The following is a 26945-nucleotide window of genomic DNA, read 5'->3' as shown; positions in this document are numbered from 1 at the left end:
ATTGATAGGAAAGAAAATTTATTTTGATCCGAGTGACTTGGTGTATTTGAACTGATAATGTTAATCGAAGTATTATGATTATCCGGGTGGATGTAGTCCTGAGAAGGACTGTTTGATGTGACTGACGTTTCACCTGTGTTCAGACCGTTCTATACAGAATTGATAATGCTTCATTTTAGAAGGTTTGAAGCAGGTAGAAAATTCAGGAAATAATAGCCTGCAAAAAACTCGAAGTGTTCACGGTCCTCACTGTAATTTCAGTGAAACACGGACAAATACAATATTGAATTTTGAAAATTCCCTTATAAATGTTCTTAGATAATTTCATGGATTCCCGTATTCCATGGCTTACACGCTTGCTATATTTTACACATAAGAAGCATCTATAAATAAATAAATACGCGTAAAGCCAAGATACGCGTAAAGCCAAGATACAGATAACTAGTTCTGTTCCTGCAAACTGAGAGTACGTAAATTTTAGCTTTTCTTCTACAGCTATTCTACAATATTTAACAAGTGAATGATCGAAGAGCAATGACTCGTAGGGAACAATTATCAACAGTTTTCGGATCAATTCTAGTTTTATAGAAGTATATACCAAATCAAATCTTAATAGCTACTTGTTTTAATCTGCTTTTTTTTTGTTAGTTACGTAGCTGCAATATTATTATAACATCTAATGTTATCGTTTTATTTCAGTTATCACTTATCACAACGCTTAGAGTAGAGCAGTCGACCTAGATACGCGCTTCATAAACCCATTTTATTTTTATTATTATCATACCATGTCAGGACTCAAGGCTATCAAAGTGACTGAGAAAATATTTTTAAAATGTCAACTTCACCCTTTTGGTAGTAACTCAAAAACCACAAGATTTTTGAACCATATTCCATAGTAAAGAATATTCAAGTTAATTGTATATTTGTTAAAAAGAAAATTTGTAACAATACCTTGTGGAGTGAATAGAGTCGGTTTCGTTACCACTATCAAGCGCTGATGTCCATGTAGGTCCTAATCCAAAGATCAATAGAGCTATAGCCAACATTTTGGAAGCTCAGTGCTGCATTCCACTGTGGATGGAGCTCTGCGAAAGAAGGTTACTCACATTACAGCTTTCCTTTCATTTACGCCACTACTTCTCTGATTCCATGGGGTGTCTATTGTGTTTCTTTAACTGGATCCTTTCCCAAGTTATTTTCAATTTCGGTCATCAAAGATTAGTTAAGTTAAATGTCCATTAAGGTCGAAGAGCTTCCAGTAAACACCGCAGGTGACTGCAAGGGTTAATCATCGAAATAATAAGAACGACTCCTTTTCAAGGGATTGTGATTGATCCAAAATCCATTTTTTCTTCTATGATAGATTTAAGTCTACCGTCTAGCCAAGGGAAGGGAAATATATTCAGTAATACTTTAGATCAAACGATTTAACACATCAGTAGAGTCCCCTCCCTCTAATCTAAACAAAGACGCCTTGCGGCGCGTGTAAACCAAAAAGTCTTGGACATAAAAAATAGCTTCCATTAGTTTCAAACCGCAAAAAATGTACTTCAAATAGCGGTGCTGATCTAGTAGCATACTGATTTCGCAACCATACACTAACAATAAGAAAAAAAGCCGCACGATAGCATGCATTTTAAGTTCCCCGACACAGCTCGAGAAATCCCCCTTGGATTAGTTTTTTTTAGTGGTTTACTGTAATCCTTGACAGTCGGGAATAAGATCTTCATGTAATTATTTTCAACAATTCGAATGATTGAATTATTTATTGTATTTGGGTTGAATATAGATTCATAGAGGACAGAGAACCTGTAGAGAGCTGGTTAGCTAAGATATTATTTTGCAATTACTTTACACCTGTATGTAGCTTTGAGCGGCCAGATTTATATTTCCATTCTGTGTGTATGTATATATATGATAATTCTTATCTTATAAGCAATATCAGTGCATAATGATTCTTTCTAAATTTAGGATACTTCAATTTTGTTAAATCAACGTATTCTAAGACTTGAATGAAAACGAATGGGTGAAAGATTAAAAAACAAGATTTTTTTCGGAAATAATTTTGCACCTTTTTATCTACTCACCCTTCCGATATTCTCTTACCAATAATTTACCACAGCATTTCGATTCCTGTTCTTGAACATTATTTTCTTGTCATGGTGTCAGTCAGTTTCAAAAAATCCTTTATTACAAGAACAGGATTGTGTTTGTCTCCCAGGATCTCGTAAAAACTTCGCATTTAGTGGAATAATATTAAACTCCCTGAACTCTAACTAATTTTTTTCGCATTAGAAAAGCATTTAAAACCTAAATATATTTGTTTGTCACCTACAGATGTAGAATGAGAGTAAAGAAACGCTATTACCTAATTCTCGTCCAATGCATAGTTAATTGAGGGGAATGCCAGTCCCCTCTATTAACTATGTCCAATGGAAACGCGTAGAGGCAAAACTTATATTAGAATACAACTCATTAATCTCCAGATATTTACTCTTAAGAATATTACCTTCATCGACGTAACGAAAAATGCAATGGTGTTGACAAGATAGTTCTAGATAATAATTAGTCGAATGAATATTTTTTCTTAGTTTATTACAATGTTGTGAAAATGTTAAGCCAAAATCATATGATCTGATTTCAAACATTTGAGGACATTAGAATTGAAAATCTTGTCAAATCAAAACATAGTTAATATTACCTAAAATAAAACACCTGCCAGAATAAGAAATGCTTAAAGTACATATCGCATAGACCCTTAAGATTTTTAAATTGGCTTTCAAAATAGCTCAAAATGGTGACACTCAAAATAGTAATTAAATAAACTCAAGACAAGACTTACCATCAAATATACTTAATAAATTCGGGCAAGGTTTGTTGTACTACGAAGCTCTCGGGATCCCTAAGAGTGCGTACTAGGCAAGGTGTAAATCGTTTTACATTGGATTATCATTTCTGGATGTTTACTTGATCTCTGATAGCGATTGTGAAATTCGATCAACCAATAGTCATGTGTTTCACTTCTCACTTGGGAAATTGATATAGGGTTGTTTGCCAGCCGCACAAATTTTCTATTGAGAGTGAAAACTTAAATTGATCAAAGAAACCTGATAAAATGTTCGATAATTTTTGCACGATTTTATTTTATACTCATTACCTTGACCTCTTAAAGTATCTTGCTGTGCATGTAATCGAGCATTTCAAAATCATGAATTTTTTCCGCCTGAGAGTTAAATCCAAAGTACCTAACTCATTTTTAATTACCAGGCTGCGACAACGTATTTTTCTGCTTTTGATCCCTCTGTTTTGTTGCAATTTCGAATCTTGACTATGCAATAACAAGTACTGAATCTAATCCCTCTCCCAATTTCTTCTCCCTAAAGTTATTACTTTGAACATGTGTTCCCATTCGCACCTGAAATACCCCTTTTCAAGACCATGATATAGAATTTTCTATGCCCAGTCTTAGTGCTAGAGCCTTCGTTTTAACTGTGTTTTCAAGTATCTATTGACCAAATAAATATACTTCGGTCTTTCATTGAATTTTATACATAGTATTATTCAACACATACAACATTTACGATTCTCTTTTGCTTGGCTTCGTCTCTCTCCTTCTATCTCTCTTTCTCGCATGCCTTGCTTTGACAGCTAGAGACTCACGGGCGATTTTTGCAGCAATTGAGGTGCGATTTTGATCATAGTCAAGAATGGTAAAGGAATAACTTTGTTAAGATTTATTCCGGACACCAAGATTTTTAGAAGCATAATACCGGCAAAATTTAACATATTTTCAAAAATCGCGTCTGTAACATTCGATTTGAGCCCACGATGTACGTTTGCTCAAATACCGCTGAATAACCTTCACGATTTTATTGAAGAACCATACACGTTTTGAACATCAAGAGGGCAAAACCCTACCCTCAAATTTTGCTCGGGACCCGTTATTTGGGGCTTCCATATCATGACATTGAGTCAAGTCTCTTAGTTATTATGCCTATGTTTATGCTTATGTTGAAGTGTGAACCAGCCCTTAGTCGTTAATAATTAGTAGTAGTAGTAATAGTAAGCCAAATTTCATATTCAAATTATTGTAAATTTGTTTATTTATCTTAAAGGGACACTTGGATGAAAATCGATGAAAATTGAAAATGACTTGAAACTTGTTTAAAGTTATCTACATGGCCTCGATAGTAGCCAAGCAACTTATTTTCTTCACAGTAAAAAGTGGGGGATAAAAATGAACAATTCTATTCAGCATCTAAATTGTGAGTAAATGACGTCATTCTTTTCGCTTTTGAGCCTCAATTTCTCATCTGCAAGTGGCTCCCAGGCTAAAATTTTCACTAATCATGTTAACATAATCATAATTGAGTCATAGTTATCTTCAAATACTTTAATTATTTAAACTTTCAAAAATTGGGGCGTTTTCATCCAAGTGCCCCTTTAAAATGTAGTCCAGTCCCTAGTAAAGCATATCTTAACGATTTTTGTAAATTTTCTTGCTACTTGTTAACAAATTGTAATTCATTTTTATGCGATGTGTGAATAACGTATTATTATCATTATTACTGTACAATTGTACTCCTCTTGTCCAATCAGAATCGAGTAAATTTGTTGAGTGTATTATAATTTGATTAATTTATCTGAACTTATATATCAAAAGAAACTTATTACATGTATCTACGAACTAGCTTAGTATATACGTAATAATTTAAACATTCAGCAATTTCAAACTGAGGTAGTATACAGCGGCTTCAGCGTACTAAATAGTGTAATCCAAGAGCGAACTGCATTTTGGGCTTATGCAATATTGTCTAAAGTAAAGTGAATAATAATTATATATTTGATATTTAGTGCTTTCCACCCGCAACAATTTACTAACTACATGTTTCAAATAACGAGACCCATAGTGGCCTTTCGTCTTGGAATGCGCTATTCAGTTTGAAGTACTCAGCATTCAACTTTTTTTAAATAGCTGTATACACTTATTTCAATAAGGAGTTAGTCACCAAAAAACCTAGAAAGCTGAGATCACTGAGGATCATGGGACTTTTTTAATATCAAACAAGTAAAGCTTTTGATACGATTTGCAGCTTTAGGATGCTCAGAAGAGGTGAGACTGTAAATGGTAAAAGATCTAAAATTCCTTAATAGTTATTAAAGCAGTTGAAAAATGTATCTACCCATAATCCTTGCAGGTCTCAGCTTTGAAGCTTTCCAGGTGACTAACTTTATTGAAATAAGTGTATGAATCTTAGACTTGAATATAGACTTTCACGATCTGAGATTGTTCGAGTGACCGGTGATCATAAGACGATATTTGCGAGAAATCTGAATGGTTGGAACATTGACTCATTATATCGGTGTTACTTCAGAATAAGACCCAGTTTACAGGTCTTCCCATAATATCAAGCCTCCTGGGAAAAAGCGATTATATTTTTCATCATGCTGCTAATATTTTGAAAAAACTAACCATCTGACCGCGAAAGTTTTAATACTATGGAGAGGGTCATTTGGTTTATATGACAAGTCAAGTGCGTTTAATGATTGCACGGTAGTTTTGATAATAATTTGTTTGTGTAGTATGCTTGATAACAAGGTTAAACCGATGCTGTGAATACGATTATCACTCAGTATATATTTATTTCCTACATCGATATCATAACAGCTTGTTGGTACACCTGCCCAACTAAGGGCGGGTTAGAGATGTATATCTTACTAATCATCACTTTTAAGCAAAACTTCCATGCACCGTTTTTTTTGCTTTGGAGCAATTTCTATTTAGTTCTCAATGAAAGAGATAACAGAAAAAAGTTGCCCTCCGCTTTATAATTCCTTCAGCTCGAATACCTTTTAATTTTCGAGATTTTTCATGCCTAGAAGCAAGAGCGGGAAAGGAACAGATACTTAAACATATACTCCCTCTCTATTTTTCATGCCATTTTTAAGCAAGCAAGACGGCCTAACAACAACAAAAAAACAACAACAACAACAACAAAAAACAACAACAACAACAAAAAAAGAAAAACAACAACGCTGTAGATAAAGACTAATGTACCTTTACCTTCACATCAGTTATGTTCCCGTTGGAGACAGTTTTAGTTGCAAAATGATTCTTCAAAAGGCAGTGCTGTTTGCACAGAAGATTTCACTGACAAAGTTGTTCGAAACTGATATAAATCATAACCTTCACCGATTGAATTGTTCAATTTCCTAGGAAGCCGTGCCTTAAAATTAAAGCAGAAAACCAAATTATGTTCAGTTAAAGCCGTCCAATAGCTAAAAATCAAACATCAAATCATCAATTCTAGCTAATAAGTTCAAGCATCACTAGGAGCTGGTCTTTCATCAACAATTTTGATTGATTATATTACTTATGGAGAGATCCGACGTCTGCTAGATATCTGTGTTTATCTCAAATAACTGTCTGTCATAATTATGATTCGGCAAACTGGCCAAATGCAAACTCAGTCACAGTAATTAAAATCAGTGCAATAGCCAATGTGCTCAAGAACGGTGCGGCCGGCATTCACTCGTCTCCTAACGAGAATTTTAAGTGTGCCGCGTATTTGCGTGAGGTAATGTTTCAATTACGAGTTGCTGTATTCTATTGGGGTTTCAAAATCCGAGTGGAAAGTCAACTGCCGAGGCGTAGCCGACATCTTATACTCTTTTTGTTATGTTTGTTTTTATTTCAAAGTACTAGAATTTTGGAATGGGTGCGGTCGTATTTGATGGGGGTTTCAAACTACTGCACCGTGGTACAAATAAGAAACCCTGGTTGGTCGATGAATAATCATGAATAATTAATAAGTATAAGATGTATATATAGTTGATGCCGTTAAATTTTGCATTTTTGCATTTCTTTTTGCTCAGTCCTCTGTCTATTTTAGCGCCTCCTTTCCCCATTACTTCTAGTTCCAATTTATAAAGTCCCATTAATTTTGCCGTTGCAGTTTCAAGTTTCCAAAATTTGGAAATCCCAGTTCCCATAGCAGTTATTCTGGGTTTCGGGATTTTCCGCATAAACGCCCTTTTTAACCCAAACTTAAAACCGCGTTGTGTGCAAATCTCTTAGTAGGCCATAAGGGACTGTGCAATAATTATCGGGAGGGGGGGGAGGGGGGGGGGTTCTAAAATTAATGGGGGGGGGGGGGTCAAAAGTTAAATTGGAGCGTAGGGTAGGGGGGGTTAGAAGCTAATTGCTTAAATATGGAGAGGGGGTCATAAGTCAATTTGGGATTTGGTTCACTATAAAATTGAAAAGATGCATATAAATGTACTGTTTAAAATAAAAATTTATTGTTATATTCTTTACTGTATAAAGAACCATGACAACTTGTCACAGGTGCAACCTCAAAACTATATGCGTTGAAATAATGTATAAACTGAGTATCCTTTGTAATAAAAGCAGTTTAAAAAAACAGTAACTAAAAACAGTACAAGTCACAACTTTCTATACTGTACTGTGGTAAAGTTGTGCCACATTGATTGACTGTATATAAGACAACTGACTATGTCATGTCTTTTTTGGTTTGTGCTTCGTAATAATTCTTATTTTAATTTCACTGAACTTAGCAGCCGACCTTCAGTTAATAGCACAAACATGAATGCTGGTGAGTCCGTTTCCTTGTTCAGGTGGTAGGAGTGATCGGCGCTCCTTTTAGGGTTGAAATTTTTCCCTGTGTGGACCTTTTAGGGGTTCCGGCTCAAAAGTCAATTACGTAACATAACTCCGTACCTTTTGGGGTCATACATTATGCGCGTTATCCATGCTATGCCGCTGTTTACTTTACAATGATGCACGGAATATTTCTTTAATATGATCATCGTTATAATCTTATTATACGCTGTCCTGTCATTGGTTAAACCGGCGTTGATAGTTGGGTTTAATAGTAAATTACTGAAATAAAACTGTACCTTTTAGGGTTTGAAATCAGGTTGGTTTTAAGAGCCTTTTTAATTCATGCTTACTTTTTAGGGGCCATTTTAAAAATCGACCGCCGATCACCCCTACCACCTGAAGAAAGGGAGTACCCCCTCCTCCCCCCCCCCCCCCCCACCCACCCCGGGCCGTTTCCATTTTTCCTTTTATCCTGTGACACAATTCAGTTAGTATCAAGACGTATTGCTTAGACGTATTTCTTTGACAATGGGTTTTAACTAATGGGCGCTAAACCCGTATTTCATGTTAAAAAACCATTATCGACATGCTTTTAATGTCTGGAATTTAGGAAGCAAACAGTTTTGTAAATGTACGATTATTCAGATACTTCAGTTACGAGCCGGAGCAGGTGTTGTATATATATTTTTTACCCGTACTCGAGTCTGCGAACTAGTGGCCAGCGGTATAAATTCAAATCCAAAACAAGATTCTGGGAGCAAAGCAGGTTGTTTGTAAGCTCTAAGAACTTAATAATAGAAAGGAAAGTGCTTCAAGGGAGAACATTATGTAATAAGGACACTCTGCTTGTGTTTATGTAGCGTTATCATGAAGAGATGTTCAATCGAAGATGACGAAATTCACAATACTTAAGTTTCGGTCGAGTTGTTGGCATTTGGATGGAGATGTTCGTCAAAGGGACCATTTTATTTATTATAAGGAACAACGTTTATTCGAATTTGTTGCTCTTCCCTAATGGATATCGGAAATGAGAAGCAAAACAATGTCACAAATCAACCTGCTGGCCTTGCTACTAAACGACAAGGGCAATGGAGGGCCGTTTGTGGAGCTGATCAAAGATTCTACTTCGTAAAGTAAGTCAACTTAGAAGGAACCTATTCATGAGTTATGAATCATAACCACCGATAATAACTTATAAGGTCGTTTACGCAATTAAAATTTAGGTTCCTTTTGATGTTGGAAGTTCTCGGTAAAGAGTTTTGAAGCCTTATTTTAGCCAATCCATAAATCGATAAATACGTATGTGTATTCAGATGCCCGAACTCAAATACACTCACTAGGCCTTTCCGGATATTGTTCGATTTGATTTATTCAAAATAGTCAGCAATGCAAGCGATGGCCAACTCAATTGCTTTCCTGTTTACTGATCTAGAATATTCTGATTCGTATTTATAAGGGTAATAAAAGTTCAAAGACCTATTTCGAAATTTTATAACCCAATTCATGGCTCTTAGTGGTTTAGCATGTAGTCTGGCCGGCGAATAAATATTTTTTGGTTTTCTAATTATGCAAAAATGCAGCTAGATAGGCTCTTTGATTATATATTAAAATGTCTATAAAGGATGGAATCTATTCCTTTAACTATGTCACTTTTGATCGTTGCATTTATTCCAATTGCTAAACGTAATTTCTTTAATTAGACACCACAGATTCATTTTGGAATTTTTAATTAATAATGTTTTATTTTCTTTCTACTTCTCTTAATAATCTTAATTGCTTTTTTTTGTTTTCCTTGTTTTCAAATTTTAAAGCAAAATGGGTGAATAATAGCTAGTATTTTTTATCAATTTATGTACACTATGCATTTTGTATAGCATTTAGGTGCTTAATATGTAATTCCATAAAGCTACATGCATAGGATTAAGCAGTAAATTACTATGGAAGCTAAAAGCTTTGTTTGTTTCCTAACATTTTATTTAATTACAGCTTTTCTGTCTTTCATTTCTCATTAAAAACGTCCTTAATTTTGATAGTAAAAGGAATTTAACCATTTATGAAATATAATATTATACTGCTTGAAAGTTGACAGGTCTGAGGAAATTAATTATGAGCGAATATGAGTATGGAACAGGTAGTTTTAGCAGGTTTTGGTTATCATAATTTAGATTTTATTTCATTTTGATATATGCACATATGATAAGTGGTTTTAGACAATTCTAAACAATTAAGTACACCCAGTTGGACTAGTACTGCTTTAACTTTTTTATCAATGTATGAGAAAATGACGGTACTTCAGTTAATCTTTTTACTCAGTGTTTTTTTAGGTTTAAAAAGTCAGTGTTTCCAGACATAGCTCATTTTAAAGATTCCTGGTTTGATTCTGTTATGCTTTTTTTTTTAATAGATTAAAAAAAATTATTTACAATATTCATCTGTAGCAAGATTCAAGATATTTCTTTATAAATATATATATATATATATATACTCAGCATTAAATAATTATTTGAAAAAAGTTTGTATATATATATATATATCAACTTTAGAGCAATATATATCCAATATAATAAACCAAAAAATAAATAAATAAATAAAAGGTAAACTTAACTGTTGTATCAGATTTCATTCAAATTTAACTAGTGGACTATCATCAATGATGAGTTCTGATTGTATGAGCTACAGCACTACTAGGCAATAATTTATATCCTACTAGAAGAGAAAAGTGCCGGCCTTGAAAACCAAAACATTGAATTTAACTTTAATTCAAAATTGTTTGCATCTATATTTTTAACCTACCATAGTCAGCCTTTGGCATCATGGGTATTGACTCATAGCCCATTCAGGCTTGAGCACTAAGGACTAAGGCTTGAGGACTTATTATTGAATGGACTATGTTGTGCTTACATGATTGGATCATCAGCATATTTTTTTCAGTATGTTTGAGTTTTTTATTCCATTTCTCATCATTTATGTTATATACGCTGACAGAGTCATAAAACTATTATACTTGCTAGTTTTCTTTTGAGAAGATCATTAGTTATAATACACTTCATGTGTATCTCTGTATAACATAATTGATAAAACTCATGGTTTGCCTTATATATCATATGTAAAATTACCTTGTAAATCCACAGACATATATATGTATTAATATTTTTTTCTCTGCTGGCAAACAAGATAAAAACAAGAGAAGCTAAACTATGCTGAAAATTTATGCATATAGCAGCAAGAAAAAAAATTTATAATTTAAAACAAAGCAAAGAACATGATATCAAGTCATTTAAAATAAAAAAGGGAGCAAGCCTTTAGTTTCTAAATTAAAAGCATTTTTTGTAATGCAAATAGTAAATACATCAGAGCACATTATTAGCCGAGTGTTTTTAGACCTGATAAAACACGATCTGCGAGTTTATTGAACTTCTTAAAAAACTGATGATGCATGTTCTCATATTGTACTGAATTCTTTACAAAATGAACCAAGTTTGGTGCAAATGAAGACGAATCTATATCAGATATAAAATCACCTTCATGGTCATGATTTCTATTGTGTTTCCTTCATGAATTATTAATGAGTTTTTAAAAGATATATACTTTATAAACCTATGTGAAAAAAGGTTGTCGGAGGTCATTGCAAGGTCACTGAAAGGAATTATGGGCATACAAAATACAAAAAATCAAGGTCTTTGAAATGGTTTCCTTGACTATAACCAACACTAGATATCTCAATATAAACCTCTGTGTTCTTGAGAATAATAACAAGAAACACAAGTCACATCAGCTATTCTTAGATCTTGCAATAGCCTGCTATCTTATCATTTATCACCTTTAGCCCCTTTTTGAAATGCATATATATATTACCTGTAGATGATGAAAGTATACACCCAGTCTGAGTGGTATTTCACTCTTTATCTACAACATCAGCTAGTTGTAGTTTTGAAAAGAGCCATTGGCCCTGTGGCACTTAATTTTGGTAATCAAATGTTAGGTCATTAATCTATTTTACGCTTGAATAACTTCTAGTCATCTCCTTATACAAAAGGTCTTGTTTTAATTGGTATTGTTAGTTAAAGTATATAGGCACTCTCTGATAAAATGCATGCATTTTTAATGGTGTATTCGTTTAATAGAGCATATCCTTCAACTTAATTGTATTTTTTGTACTAATTTTAATCCTTAATATTTTAATTTCATATGATGATTTTTTGTTGAGTACTATTTTAAGGACTAGCATACTTATTATTTGTTATTAGATTAATGGGAAAAAATAAAAAAATTGGCAAGGGTTTTGGATTGATAATATAACTGCTCAATACATTATATCTAATTCCATTAGAATATCTAATCTTTATCATTTATATATATATAATAGTCAAGGTTTTTCTACATTTTTATTTTAAAATTACTATCTACCTATTATAGAAAATTATAAAATATTTGAAATATAATGAATGCACTAACTGACTAGGCTATCCTTGAAGATATAGAAATATAGATAAGTCATAGTGCTTGGGAACGAGGTTATTCCGGGTGAAAGACCCTTGGAATTAAATTCGGAAAAATCAATTTCCGACCTAGCTGGGAATCGAACCCACTGACCTTCGGAATCGTACTACTGATGCTCTACCAGCTGAGCTAGAGGTCACAATGAGAGCAGGCCGGGGTGAAATAGATATTAGGTCGCAGGTAATTATGTTGCAAAGATGAGAATATGTGGACTGCGTAGCACTTAATACATAAAAAATACAAAAAGATAAAGATATAATATAAAAAATACATAAAGATATAGAAATATAGATAAGTTATAGTGCTTGGGAACGAGGTTATTCCGGGCGAAAGACCCTGGGAATTAAATTCTGAAAATTAATTTCCGACCTTCAGAATTGTACTACCTGATGCTCTACCAGCTGAGCTAGAGGTCAGACTGAGAGCAGGCCGGGGTGAAATAGATGTAAGGTCTATCCTGGCTATCCTGTTTATTTCAGAGGACAGAGACACACTTGTGCTATATCATTCAAAAATATTTTATAAAAGCAATATTAAATTCTGTCTCTTGAGTCTGTACAATGATATAAACACTCTCTGAGCAGTAGAGCACTTGAGAAGCAACAGAAACATAATTCACTAACACATGGTGTTTTTGAATTATGGGATTAATAAGATTATAGATAGACATACAGTAGATAAATGATATTGAAGAGCAGACCCAGGGATTGAAGTGGGTGGCTAGCCACCTCCTTTGGAGTTGAAAAATTAGTAAAAGATATAAAACCTAAAACGGATGCTACATATGTGACACCTTTCTAGGGTACAGCAACCTTCCTTGAAATTGTTCTTATTGGATATTGATAAAATAATATTTTTTAACTATATAATAGATAAATTATACCTTTTTGTTGGTTTTTCATCTTTAGCTTAGACACCAATGTAACACAATGGCTGCCACCAGTAGATCTTTGGTCCAGTAAGTTTGGTCTTCCATATGGCTGGGAAGCTGGTGTAACTAATAACAATACAAATTACTTCATCAAGTAAGTGGGGGAAGTGTAAACTATCTAGTTAAATAAATGTAATCTTGCTGCCTAAAAGCTTGCCCAAAGTTTGGTAATTTATAATTCATGAAAATAAGTGGCCCTCCAACCATGTATTTCCTTCCAAAATTACACCCCTTGGTTACAGCTAGAGGACATCTAATATAGGACAATAAGTGGCAATTCTTTTTCAGAGACAGCTCCTCTCAAACATACAAAATTGATAATTCTTTTGCAGAAACAAAGTTCCTCCAATTATCCCCCTTAGCTTAGTAGAAGGACTTTATAAAACCATCTCGTGAAACAACATTTTGAAAATATTATTGCGGTAGGGATTAGGAATTCTATTGTAACTATAAAGTTTGTTAAGTTGCTAGCTGTCTACCATGTTTTCAGCAGTTAATGGTTAACAGTTAAGCATAAACAACTAGAATTCAATTCACTATAACTTATTTTTCGGATTCAACAATTCAGTCTCAACACGGGATTTTCTTTTTTAGATTCAGCGTTTGTTCTATGTAATTTGAAGGGAGTGTTCTATAAACTTACACATCTTTTAGAAGCTTCATAAACGCAGATATCCTTCTCATACCCTACATATCATAGTAGTTTGGTTGTTTTTGACAAAAGTTTGATAATATTTGTAGAGCAAATAAGAACAGAACGTGACGGTAACGACGGCCATTTCAGACTATTTGCTCGCGTCTTCGAAAAATATCCCAACGCACGCGTCCGGTTTGGTAAATGGCGGGAAAATAGTAGGAGTAATTCTATTGGTCAATTTCCATCCATGGGATTGATTGGACAAACAGAAAAAAAATGGTTCTCTAAATTTAATATGCATTAATTTTAGCTCATATTTTTCAAGGTTAAGATTGGAATTTAAGATTTCGAAAATTACTTGGAATTTTTTTAAGTTGCGTAAAGAACTGAGTAGTCTCTGCTTGATAGGATGTAAAGCCTTCGTTAGTTGTATGGCACGTTCTATAAAGTGGCGAGCAAAATGTGGCAAGTGATTATATTAATTGGTAATAGAGTAATATTGGGACGGCATTTCCTCGAATTCGATGTTATGCTCATTATATTTTGTATACATTTCTACATCTTTAATTTTAGTTACTCATTAGAGAGTTCAACCAGATACTTACCTTAATGAATGGTCATAATGAGATTATTCTTTGCTGTCATTTACAGTCATGTCAACAAGATTTCCACTCTGGAGGATCCACGCTCTGAGGCCGAACAAGCAAGCACACATTTGCAAATGGTATTTTTAAAATGTTATAAAATCTTTTTTAAAATAACTGTTATGAATGTCGCGTTCTGATTGGTTTGGAGCGCGTGCTTTATAAGAGCACATTGCACGCGCGCGCGTTTTCTATTTCTTCATCAATGTGAAGCTGTAAATTAACGGGTGTCGAGATCAGTATTTCTGCTCGCACAAAGCATACTTGAAATTGTTTTTATGGCTTTTTTTAGTACGTTTGGTCTAGTTCGTAGATAGAGAACCTGAGTTTTACTTCTAAATCAAAAACAGAAGTCAAAAATCTTAAAATTGTTTTATCGCGCTAATTGTAACATGGTATGTTCTGCGGACAAAGGCCGGAAAATTTGGACGGCTAGTACGACTAAGTGCACTTCCTTTTCCACAACCTAGCTCTCTTACGCTAACATTTTATAGGCGTAGCTATTTACATTTGTAAATTGTTTTTGTGAGATATTTTGAAACAGTGCAGTACAGAGTCAATACAGAAATTATTAGTACTTTGAGGACAACTTGTTTATTTTCTCTTTTATCCGTAAACATAAATAGTAATTACAGTGGTAATGTTGCTGTATAATTTTCTTCTTGTATGTTTATTAGGCGGCCGCACGAGCTCGAATAGTTCAAATCAAAAGAGATCCGTCTTTGGGTAAGTACGACACGGAACTTTCCTCAGACGTTCCAGAATATTTATATATTTTTTATTTTTTATAAGCAAGGAAAAATCTTTTTTTCCCCGAAAAGTGTAAAATTGCAGGCATACTCCGGGAAGTAATTAAAGACGGAACGACAATGTCTGCAACAGCTTCCCTAATTCATATTCTTTACACTTAAATCTATATACTGTAGCTATAAAAAAAACTTTGTACGTCCGTTAATTAACGAAAAACGTTATCCGAAATTAAGTCACTATTAATCAGTTTAAGGAGAGCGAAAGAGAATTTCTAAAAAGGAAAGTTTCACTTTATTCATTTCCTCAGAACTTATAGACATCAAAAATATGCTAGTCTTGTTCTAATATTTACTTTTACTTTTAATGTTAGAGTGCACGCACTAAAAACCCGTGAATAATATTTAGTACTAATTAGTAGTTATTCATACAGAATCCTTTGTTTTCCATGTATTGTCTGATTATCACTATTTAGTACTAAAAATTAGTATTTGTTTTACGGGTTTAGTGCGAGCACTCTATTATTCATTTCGTTTTTTCTAGTTTAATTGATAAGTGATTTTGGCTTTCAATTTATATTATTTCCTTCATCTGACAGCATATGATGTTTTTCCTTGTAGGGTTCGGGTTTGTTGCTGGTAGTGAAAAACCTGTCGTCATTCGTTCTGTCATCTCGGGTAAGGATCAGATAATAGAATATTCACTTCTTGAACTGAAACACATAAACCATAACCATTGGAAAAAATTATCTTTTGAATCAGTTATTATTTTCAATATTCAGGGCGTAGGCGGGGGGTTGCCAAGGGGGCCAGGGCCCCCTCTTAATTCTTGACAAAGAAACGGTTCAGCTTCAGTGATCTTCTTTTGTTTTTTAATATAATTCCTATCCCACTAAATCACTAATGTTCTATTTTCGTATGTCAACGTTCTTGCAAGTAGGTGTATATTGGATACCTTCTTTGAACATCATACACTTTTTACGTCATACACCTGCACGACTGAAAATGTGTTTTAGTATGCAGAGGTCCATTTTCAATAATGTGATTGTCGATTAGTGATCGCTTACAAAAAGATCAAAATCGAGACTTTGCTGGGGAAACAATGACGAAATCGTCTTCTTTTATTTCCCCGTAGCCACATTTCTGCCCATATTATTATAAGCTCATATATTATAAGCAATCTTTTACTTATGAGGCTTTCCGCAGGCATAAGGCCATCAGTATTGATCGGTTAGTGATCATCACCATCAAACCAAAGGTCGAAGTTAACTTTGGGCTGTTTACCGGGTTAGGTTGTTGATCGATATAATTTTGCGTCTACAAAATTCTAGGTGGTTCTACAGATTTTAGAGCGGGGTTAAAAAGTTAGAACTGAAACTGTACGGCCATCATTTAGTTGCGATATGTCAACAGCTCCGTGGATGACATCTGATAGACTTATGAACGACAAATTTTGAACTTATAAATGATTTTCTCGATCGTCTCTTTAATCAAATGAACGGAAATATCCAGATTAAATCTATGCCAATATGCATTTTGTTAATGGATATCTCAAAATAACTATCTTTAAATGCTGTTAGAGTCTTTTCCTCGAAAAAGGAGTGGTTTTTCGGCGCGGAAATTCTAGGTGAAGAAAAAGGGAGACATATTTAAATTCATAGAGAATTATTTGAATTATGAGAATTATGCACAACCTCAATAATTACTTTAATTAATGCTTGTTTTTCCTATAAATGCTTATAAAAAGATTAAAACAAGGTGCCTGACGTTAATAAAGTGTCGCAATCCTAGGGAATTTAGAACAACTTGTATATGATTAAATTGCTTTTATCGCCTAGGAGGAATTTACAATTGCAAATTGGCCGCAATATTCCGAGGTGTGCGCTGTATAAATAAAGTGTTGTGGGCGTAATGCGCAATCCTTAGTCGAATAATATCGAATTGTTATAATTATAATATTCGTTTAAGTTTTTTTATAACGTATTTTTAGATAGTAAATAGTCGTAATGCGTTTGATCATCATATTTAATCTGCGCAATTAATATAAATGAATAAATTATCGTCATCGTCATGATCGTCATCATTATCATCATCATCATCATTATCATTATAAACGTCATTATTCTCATCATCGTAGCCATCACCATCATCATCATCATTCCTAACCCGTCCGTAAATCAAGGCTACGTCCGCTGAGGCATTGAATTAGGGCAATATAACTGATTTCATGTTTTATTTACAGGCGGGCCGTCACATGGAAAGCTATTTTCTAACGATCAGATTCTAAAAGTTAACGGAGTAGACGTTAGTGAAGTGCCTCAGGAACGTGTCATTAGTCTTATCAAGTAAGGCTCCATATCTGCTCTTAAAGATATCCTATTTGCATGCTTTTTCTTAGTGGTATTGAAAACTGGTTGGTATTTGAATTTTCAGGGCGTGTAGTGGTGAGTTAGAGATCCATGTTGTATCTAGCGAAGACTTGCAAGATGCCAAGAATCAGGTACGGGCCAATAAGAATTTCTTAGCATCAAGACATTGGTCGATAAATAATGAAAGGCTTTAAAGTAGGTATCAGATCATCGGTACAGATAACCGAACAAGTTCATTATACGACTGATATGGACCAAAGCAATAATAACACTGCAGGGATTTGTCTCTTTAACCATGAATAAAACACCCTCACCCTAAAATGAAGATCCTCAATGTCAAAACTTTATCACCGTTAGGGCCCGCGAAGATCATCGTTAATGAGCAGAGCAACTCGAGAAAGACGTCGATCGTCGCCTGTTAATGTGCGCTTCGCCGACGATATGGTGCAGTATATTGGTCCTGCCGAACAAGCCAGAAGAGTAAGTACATAAATTGTAGAAATACTAATATCCATGATTCATATCTTATCCATTCTTATACCAGTACAGTATTGATATATAGGAGCGTAGACCAGTATAGGTGTTGCAGTAGCAATAGAACACAGAACTCGAAAAAGGTCTATTGGTTGTACCCCACCGAAACTACTAGATCAGAATGCAGCTTGTTTTGCGTTGTCGCTATTGCTATCAAGGTTGATCCTCCTGACAGGGGCGGATCCCGCCAAAGATATGATGGGGGTGGGGGAGGGGGGGGCTTGACCGAATTTTGCGAATGATCACTACAGAACTTGACACTTCTAGTTCTAAAGGGGCAACTGTGCCCCCCTTTGCCCGTCCTTTTATATGATATTTTTATTATCTGTCTTATTTTCAGGCTTCTTTGCCTATTCTACCGAACGTACTTAAAGTTTTCCTAGAAAACGGCCAAACAAGATCATTTCACTACAACCCCAAAACTACTGTACAGGTACTGTCAAGATGTGTCATTCTCGTTATTTTGATGGATAAAGTTCTATCAAAGCGTATCGTAGATGATACTTGATTATGTAATCACATTCTTAATACGGTTTTTTTCAAGGAAATCTTCAATACCTTGGGTCCTAAGCTCGATATAAAGGCAATGGAGTATTTTTGTCTTGTCCTCAGTGGGCCCCAAAAGAACCAGCTATCCTTCTTACAAAATCACGAAAAAGTCTCCGAGGTAAGAGGTTTAAGAGTTAACTGAACGATATCTCTTTTTTTTGAATAATGTATTGATTGTTCCAACTGCTTGCTGTTATTTTCTCTCCTTTCTGCAATTGCCATGATATTTTTCAGTTCAGCACTAATAGCTCCCAATATCCTCATGGCTTAAAATATTCCTGGTCTTCCACCACTCACTACCCCTGGGCAAAATATTCTACAAAGTCCCCAGAAATATCCCCTATTAGTCCCCACTCTCCCCTTGTTGCAAGTGCAGTGTAAAATTTGTTCTATAAAGCCTCTTTGCATGTCTGTTTGCGTAACGTTTTGATAAATTCAATTAAGGACGTCGAATTTTGAGTGGAAATTATTGTAATCATTAACTCTAATTATTTTGCAGATATATTTGAATAGAAACTGTAGTCGTTCTTCTTGGGTTTGTAAACTACGGATTTGGTAAGTTTTACACGAATAATCCGGCTTTGTTGCAGCCGTATTTCATCTATTAAGCCCCCCCCTATAGGGGCTTATTCTTTTTCAGTGCTTTTGGACTGGGGCCTTATTAGCAGAAGGAGGGGGGGGGGGGGAGAGGACTTATTAGAAGCTGGGGGCTTAATAAATTTTCCTAATCTTTTGAAATTCATAATTATTTTAATTCCTAATCTCGACAGATGACTAACTTTCAAAGGCCTGGCAAGGGGGAAAGGACTACAACGTTCCTTAGGGGCGGGGGCTTTGTCGAGGCTGGGGCTTATTTAATTTGAGGCGCCTCAGTAGATGCTATCTCACTAATACCGTTACAGGTTTCTAATTTAATTATTATTGATCCTAACTTCCTAAAAATAATCCTCCGACCGCGCAAAGCCGCGCGGGTTGTTTACATTCAGGACCTCATTTCATTGTTCCTAAAAGTTGATTTTCTTTCATTATAGTTTTATTCCACGCCATCCCAACGAATTATTAGAGAAAGATCCAGTCGCCTTTGACTATCTTTATGACCAGGTGGGTTTTGCATGGAATTGATAGCGTTTATCTCCAACGTTAACCTTGGTGAACCTAGACTAGTTCAGAATATGGATTGCACTCGTAATTTTTACTTGTCTTTGGTATATTTTAGATAAGTAAAGACATTGTAGATGGATTATTCGAGATTGACCTCAGATACGATCTAGCAATCAAGCTCGCAGCTCTTCACATGCAGCAGAAAGCCACAGAAGCCAAAAATAAGATGCCAACAAAAATTTCCGTTAAGAGTGTCGAAAAAGACTTTGATGGACTAGGGCACTTTCTTCCTGAAAACATAATAAACGGTGTGAAGCTTAAAGATTTAAGAAAAGTACTGGAACAGCAGATTAAGTTTAATCAGAGTTTGGCAGGACTTGGTCAACGGTATTTGACAAGCAAAGAGTGCAAGAAGCAGTACTTGAATCTGGCAAGTGAACTGGTGTGTTTTGGAGGAAAATACTTCAATGTCATACTTTATTCTAACGATGGTGGTGCAGGCAGTGACACGAAGTCACGCAAGGTATGTGCATGGCTTGACCAGAATTGGTTTTCCTAATAGAATAAATAAAATAGGGAACTATACAGGTTTAATCCGCATCGTGGAAATTACCTCTAAGCTTTTTCATGCCTTAAAATACCAGAATGGTATGATCTAACTTGATATATCTTCTGTTTGTTAGGCGAGACATCAAGAGGCAACTGTTCTTGTTAGTCCTAAGTATGGCTTAAGTCAGATGGTAAAAGGCAAGATTAATGTGGTAAGCACATCAAATTTGTTGGTTGTCCTTGCCTTCCTTCTACCCCTTGGAAGAATTTTAGTTGACCACGAATTAAAATTAAACCCTTGTTTGTCAATTAATGACTATATGGCATTTGATTTGTTGCAGCTATGTCAACTAGCTGAACTGGAACAAATCTCTGAGTTCTCCATTTCATTTCACGCTGAAGGAAAGCGACTTTTGACAATAACAATGGCGGATAACAAGGTTCGTTAAGTAAAGTTAATGTGTACGAGAAAATAAAGTTTACAATAGTGTTACGTTAATCAGTAAAAGCAAACAGCCCCAAATATCTAACGAAAGGCAATGATGAGCAAGCAGTCTCAGTGTAGAATATATTTCATGTAGAAGCCAAAAAAAGAAAACAGTAGTAAAGGGAGGAAGGGATAAAATGAATGAATAAATTAATGCTCATGAATAAACGAGTGAATGAAAAATACTTATGTTTTGATATATTTTTACACACAGGATTTGGTATTACTAATGAAACCCTTGGATAGCATGGATCTTGTTACTTTTATCGTTGGTTATCAGAAATTATGGAATTGCACCATAGCAAAACTTACTATTAAAGGAGAGAAACAGGAACCGCTTGCTCCGTTGACTGACCATGGTAATATTCTACATTAGTGCTGTTATAAATCTTATATCTTTGTCTTTCTACATCGAATTACCTGTGGGAGGAAACGCAGAAGGATATTCACATCCCTAAGAGAGAAAACTTGCTGCTTAAAGTTTATTCCTTCCCATTAATAAATCTTCATGGAGTTTTGTTAAGTTTTGCGACGGCGTTTATATTTTCCCATTCCAGACCACGTATCATTCCCTAGAGCATCATTTCTTTGTTTAACAGTTGTGCATGAGAAGACACATGGAAACAACTCAAACGAGAAATCTTGAAGAGAATTAAGCGTTGTCTGAAATGGGGAAATATTACCCTCAAGCTTAATTGAAAGGTCTGTTGAACAATCAAAGTAAAGGTGGCCCACTATAAAATCTTGGAAGTTTCTTACACATTATGTATGTATCTGCAAACTATTTCCTTTCGTTTCTAGTTAGTTTGGTTAATGTTTTCTCTTTTGGCTTTTCAGATATCCCACTGTACGCATCGTTGCACAAAGTCATCCCAGACACCTGGTCCTACCCATCTTTTCTGCAAGTTCCCGGCAGCAATTCTGATCATCATTTTAATTTAGACTTGACAAAAGATCCACCCAAGTACACTCCATCTAACGCGGGAGATGCAAATGGACCCGTGAATGATAGCAATTCAGTAGATGTAGATAGCAATCATATTGCTGCAAAACGTTCCTCCGAAGAAATCAATGCAGATGAAACAGACGAGGAAGTTGCGCCTTCCGAGTCTGGTTCTGGGAAAAGATTTAAGGTTGACAATTCGGGGTCTTCCAACGAACAAGGAACACGAACCTCCCTTGAAAGTGAAAATGACTCTGAGATGGTGGATTCACCAAGTAAAACGCGTACGTTGTACAGCATCGCAGAAGAAAGTCAAAATTTGAAAAACGAAGATCAAGAACAGGACGAGGATGATTATATTTCTCAACTTACTATGGCTGAAGAAATTTGGCGTCGGAACAGAAATGAAAGAATAGAGTTCTCATTAGAGGCGTCTTCAAGCGAAAGTCAAAAAGAATCTCAAGATTTTGAGAGCAGTGAAAATGCTAGTCCTGATGAAATTAAGGAATCAAATCAAATACTTAACGATAACATAGAAAATGAAAAAGATGGTGAGCCAGATAGGATGGTAGGTGACGATGCAGATAGTGATGAAGAAATTGAGCCCTTTTATGAGGGGAGGAAATCAAGTCATCAAGAACACAATAAGGATGATGATGAAGTGAATCTCGGTGAAGGAATCACTGGCAATGGAGAATACGATGGAGAGAAATTAGAGCATGAAGTAATACGCGATTTTTTGAAAAAGGATTATGTGGAGGCGAATGAGCTGCAACAAGGGAGAAGCGTCCAGAGTCTTGATATAAATGATATTGACCTTGATGACGTTTCTGGAACTTCTGCGAAGGATTCTCTTGACCTTCTTGCTGATTTTAGTTTTACTGGGGATATCGACCCCCACGAAAATGGCTCACCAGCAGATATGAAAAATGGGGAAGACTTTTTAAAGTATGAAGATAAATTTCAGTATGACCATGATGATGATGAGGAGGAGGAGGAGGAGGAGGACGATTATGATCATGATGATCGCAATGAAGAAAATACTGGGAACCTTCTCAAAATCGAAACAGAATTCTCATCAAATGTAGGCAAACACTCATCCGATGGCTTTACTATTACCACAAGTGAAAAGGACAAGCCTTCTTTTGAGGACACTTTCGATAGATTATCTTCCGAGAAAATAGACTTTTTTGATAAAAAAGAAAACTTTGGGGACTCAGGGGAAAGGGACTTGGATGATAAGAAAGACTACGCATCGCAAAACAAAGCATCTAGCAAGGAAGATGAAGAAGATAAAAATATTGATGAAAACGGTGTCAATGAAGTTGGGATTCAATTGCTGTCTTATAAGCAAAGGGAAGACCAAGATATCCTAGCTGTAAGGCGACCCGTGATGCCCAAAGAAACAAACGATTTCAACGACGAATTGTTGGCGGATGGCAGTATCGTGGATGGAGGTAATGGACTGGAGGAAAAGGATTCTGATTTGTCATCCTTATCATCCCAGGGCTCAAATAACGTTGATAGTGGTCCTAGGTATCAGGATTCCAGAGTTGTGAGTGAAGAACGAAATAAAATGTCTAACTTCAAAGCAAAAGTTAGTATTGACGAAGTGGACTCGCTGGTTGAATCTGACACAAAAATGAGTAATAATTTGTCAAAAGCTAAGCAAAAAGGTACTGATGAGAATAAGGTACTCCTTTCACAAAGCTACCTTAACGAGGTAGAGCAGCATGGAAGGCGCAAAAACACTTTACCTGGAAGAATGGACCAAGACGACGAGGATAACAGTCCAAAAACTTTAATTTCTACTGAGCACGACAACGACGATTCGAACGAAGTCTCCAAGATGGATAGAAGAATTGATGATGTAGTGGATGTTACGACGAGAGACTTGAAGAATGTTATGGACAAATCCTCCCCAATAGTTTTACTGCTCGGGAATGATCCTGGCGATTCGGAAGACACTTTAGATAATTTAAACAAAGACCCCACAGACAATGGCGACGCTATTTTAACGAAGGATGACATAGATTTTCAGGAATTTTCACTAATGGACTGGATCATTCCTTCTCCTCCAGGATCAACCGAAGAACTCCTTGACAGCGATATCTTTGTTGCTTCTCCTCCACCCATTAGCCCTACTTTTAAGTCTATATCTTCTCCCCCTGTCGAACTGAATGACAACCTTTTTAATGAGTTAGAAATAGATGGTATGATTCTTCCTCCGCCACCTATGGCTTCCTCTTTTAGATCCGTCATAAGAATTGTATCTCCGCCTCCTTCACATGTAGATGGCTCTATCCAAAAGGAAGAACCAATATCAACTGGAAAATATAAAGAAAACATCATTAACGATATAGAAAAGAATAGGCAAAAATTGGAAAATCTCAAGTTGGAAGATTCCAAAAATGTAGCAGACGATGAATTCGTGCCTGTGAATTTGACTCAATGCCGGTCATCGGAATCCTCGAGCTCGATTTTTACAGATGACTATAATAGCGCCGGTAGCATGGTGTCTTGTTATAGCTTAAGTAATGATTCGCAAAGGACTTCCGAAGATGAGTTTTTCGACGATGAACGTAACGAGGTATTTGGGGAAATCCAAGATCTAAGTGTTAGGAATGTTGCTTTATTTAAGACACTGGAGCCGGGTATAACAGGACACAAGGACATAAGAGTAAATCCCTTTGAAGAAACATCTTCGTCACAACCCCCTGAAAAAAATATGGAAATGCAACAAGAAAGAAATGACGAACTAAAGAACTGTATAACTGATGGAATGAGCGTTTTAGCTCGGGATAAAAGCAGTGAAAATGGTGTCCCGGAGGTGATTGACCAAATTCCTTTGGAAGAGAAACCAGTTACCGACATTCCGAGGAATGGTATGCCATATGAAAACGACTACGATTGCTTAGATGAAGTACCATTCACGATGGAAAATGACACCTTGGTGAACAAGGGCTTTGAAACTAAGCCGCATTTACCAAAGCAAAGTCAACACAGAGCTATATCGCTATCGACTAATGCGCAAAAGAATGACAAGCAATTCGTCGAAGATACTGAACAGATTAATGCAGGTCCAGTGGGACTGAGCGGAAAATTTGAGAAGTCACATGTCGAACAAGTTTCTTTGGACAAATCGACAACTGACAAAGGATATGTGAAAAATAGGACAAAATTATTTGAAGGACAAGAAAAACCTGTAGACTTTAATAGAATGAAAAATAAATCACCAACTATTTCTCCGAAGATGAAAGACAATGTTAATGGTACCAAGAAGCAACAAACTTTAACTGACAACAAAGTTGACGAAAGTAAAAACCTAAACGTGAAAACCCCTAAGCAATCGTTAAAACCTTCTGTGACCAAACAACAAACAATCCCTGTATTTCTTCCTTGCTACCTGCTAAAAGAATCCAATGATAAGCCGTCTGAAGAAGAAGAGGTGAATCCTCCTTCGAGTGAATGGAGTTTGGAATTGGAAAGTGAGGCTGCGACTGACGAAGACAAAAGTCCTCGATTGCAGAGAAAAGCACCAGTTAAAAGAACCATGAACAACAAGATGCCTACTCAGCACTATAAAGATATGGTTTACAATGAAGGTAAACTCGATGTGGGTTCGTCTGATGAATATGTGAAAATTGATGGTGCTGGCGCCGTAGATAAAGACCATTTGGGTGAAAACAATGGTGAAATGGGTCTCGATGACGAATCTTCAGTTTTTAAAAGAGAATGTCTTTCTGCAAAAATTGAAACCGCAGATTTAACTGAAAGGATGAAACTCAGGCTTCAAGGTTGTGTTGATGATTGTCAAAGCTCGGCATTAAAGTCTTCTTATTTTCCCTATGCAAACAGCAACAAATGGAAAGAGGGAGTCCACGATAATGCTGTGCTTCTGGGATCTGACCTCAAACTTCTCAATATAAATGTCCAAGAAATGAACAGTGACGTCATCCCGACTATAAAATCATCGTTAGAGAGTCTTCAAAGTCTAGTCAGCTCTTTTGTTTTAGCTTCAACTTCACATCAGAGAATCTCTCTTTATAGCGTACGAATGCTTGCTGGAATCCTAAACGATGTCGTATCTCTTTACAACGACTTAATTGTGAAGGTCGAAGAAGCAGCGAGATTTTATCCTAACGAATCGAGATTGCAATCCGTGGCAGAGAAAATGTCTTCTATGACAGCTCTTATAGCCTCTTTAAGGCGTACTTTGAAAAGATTATGACATCAACTGCCTGCTAGAAAAGTTTGTTAGACTTGACGATGATCTCAAATAAAATGATATTATTATGAGTTCTCCAGTATATGCCACGCCTTTGTAAAACGATTTTCGGATCCAAAATGGAGAAGAGAAAAAGGTCTTGTAAAGATGTCCCCCTGCCCCCATTTTCGCCCTTTGGTTTTCGTACATCCAGTCCTTGTCTCTACCGGCCCCTTGAGTTTTTGAATTTCCTATAGAGTGCTCTGTTAGAACTGGTACCATGATGTCAAACTGTTGGACTCATCATAAAAGAATAACGATTAGAGTTCGTAATTTTCACCTTCACATCTTTTGGTAAAGATGACCCTTTTGTACCTTGAAAACATCTAAATAGGAAATAGTTTTCACATAATTCTAATACACAGATTCACGGCTAGGTTGAATTAGAGGTATCATCTTAGTGCAAGAATCCTCATTGGGTCTTTGAAAACTAGCCACTAAATAGAGGTTGGCTGCTTAATAGAAGGCCTACTGTACTAAGGGCTCTTTCTATTAAGTTGAACTGACCAGTTCTAGCGGCCAGTTCTCAAATGGTATGCATCAGTTCTATAGAACTGGTTGACTGAGTTCTAAAAACTAATGAGAACTGACACGTAGAATTTGAGAACTGGCCACTAGAACTGGTCAGTCCGGCTTAATGGAAAGCGCCCTAAGTTAAGCTGAGTCGTATCCAGCCTCATTAAGGGACAAATCTATGTTTTGCAGTGAGGACACTCGAACAGTGAACGCTTCAAGTTTTTTGTCAATTTTTCTAAAATACATACTGTAATCTAACCCTAATCTATCAGTCAGTGAGCACATCGATTGGAAATGACATTCATTTTTTTCACTCGTGTACTTGAAATCATTGATTTACCTTATAGGGTAAGAAACAGTAGAAACTTTAGGAATAATAACCTGAAAAAAAATTAAGGTTTTCATGGTTCAAGTGTCTTCAATGTAAACCTTATTTTCTTAAGGTGAATATCAGTGCTGTGCACTTTACTTTAGTACAATTTTCTATCCATGATCAATTAATTCCGTTTTATTTAAAATACTATAAATAAAAATATGTGGGCTATAAA

General features: G+C 35.6%; 2 protein-coding genes and 1 long non-coding RNA gene across 6 annotated transcripts in view; 1 reads left to right on the top strand and 2 right to left on the bottom strand.

Moving 5' to 3' along the window:
* Nucleotides 1-13109, bottom strand: part of LOC116291886 (glycine receptor subunit alpha-2) — a 21870-nt gene extending 8761 nt beyond the window's left edge. Inside the window, exons 1-2 of one of the 3 annotated variants that reach the window (XM_089039504.1) lie at nt 13008-13109; nt 952-1085 (exon numbers count right to left, since the gene is read on the bottom strand). In XM_089039504.1, the coding sequence (XP_088895630.1) occupies nt 952-1046 (95 nt within the window). In that variant the 5' untranslated portion in view covers nt 1047-1085; nt 13008-13109. Of the gene's footprint in view, nt 1-951; nt 1351-2087; nt 2272-13007 lie in introns of those variants that run through there. The other 2 variants (XM_089039503.1, XM_089039502.1) reach the window with 2 other exon arrangements.
* LOC116291888 (uncharacterized) lies at nt 8358-26945 on the top strand. 2 transcript variants are annotated; one of them, XM_031699118.2, is made up of 18 exons: nt 8358-8390; nt 8485-8757; nt 13033-13149; nt 14344-14416; nt 15014-15062; nt 15704-15760; nt 17325-17427; nt 17516-17582; nt 17809-17931; nt 18326-18418; nt 18530-18652; nt 19034-19089; nt 19566-19635; nt 19751-20158; nt 20319-20396; nt 20526-20624; nt 20886-21030; nt 21509-26945. In XM_031699118.2, exons 2-18 carry the CDS (start codon nt 8639-8641, stop codon nt 25843-25845), a joined length of 6117 nt encoding a protein of 2038 aa, XP_031554978.2. In that variant the 5' UTR covers nt 8358-8390; nt 8485-8638; the 3' UTR covers nt 25846-26945. The 2 variants fall into 2 exon arrangements, with proteins under 2 accessions (XP_031554978.2, XP_088895627.1); XM_089039501.1 differs by having other exon boundaries at nt 8374-8757.
* On the bottom strand, nt 14915-18152 carry LOC116291891 (uncharacterized). The gene is made up of 2 exons (XR_016121612.1): nt 17766-18152; nt 14915-15795 (listed from the first exon to the last, which is right to left on the bottom strand). It is a non-coding gene; the product is annotated as an uncharacterized LOC116291891 (long non-coding RNA).

This window comes from Actinia tenebrosa, unplaced genomic scaffold (assembly GCF_029948245.1).
Source record: "Actinia tenebrosa isolate PJP-AT-01 unplaced genomic scaffold, QUT_ActTen_1.0 PGA_scaffold6__47_contigs__length_16458017, whole genome shotgun sequence".
Classification (NCBI taxonomy): Eukaryota; Metazoa; Cnidaria; class Anthozoa; order Actiniaria; family Actiniidae; genus Actinia; species Actinia tenebrosa.
Note: the sequence above shows the minus strand (reverse complement) of the source record. Positions and strands in the feature narration are given on the sequence as shown.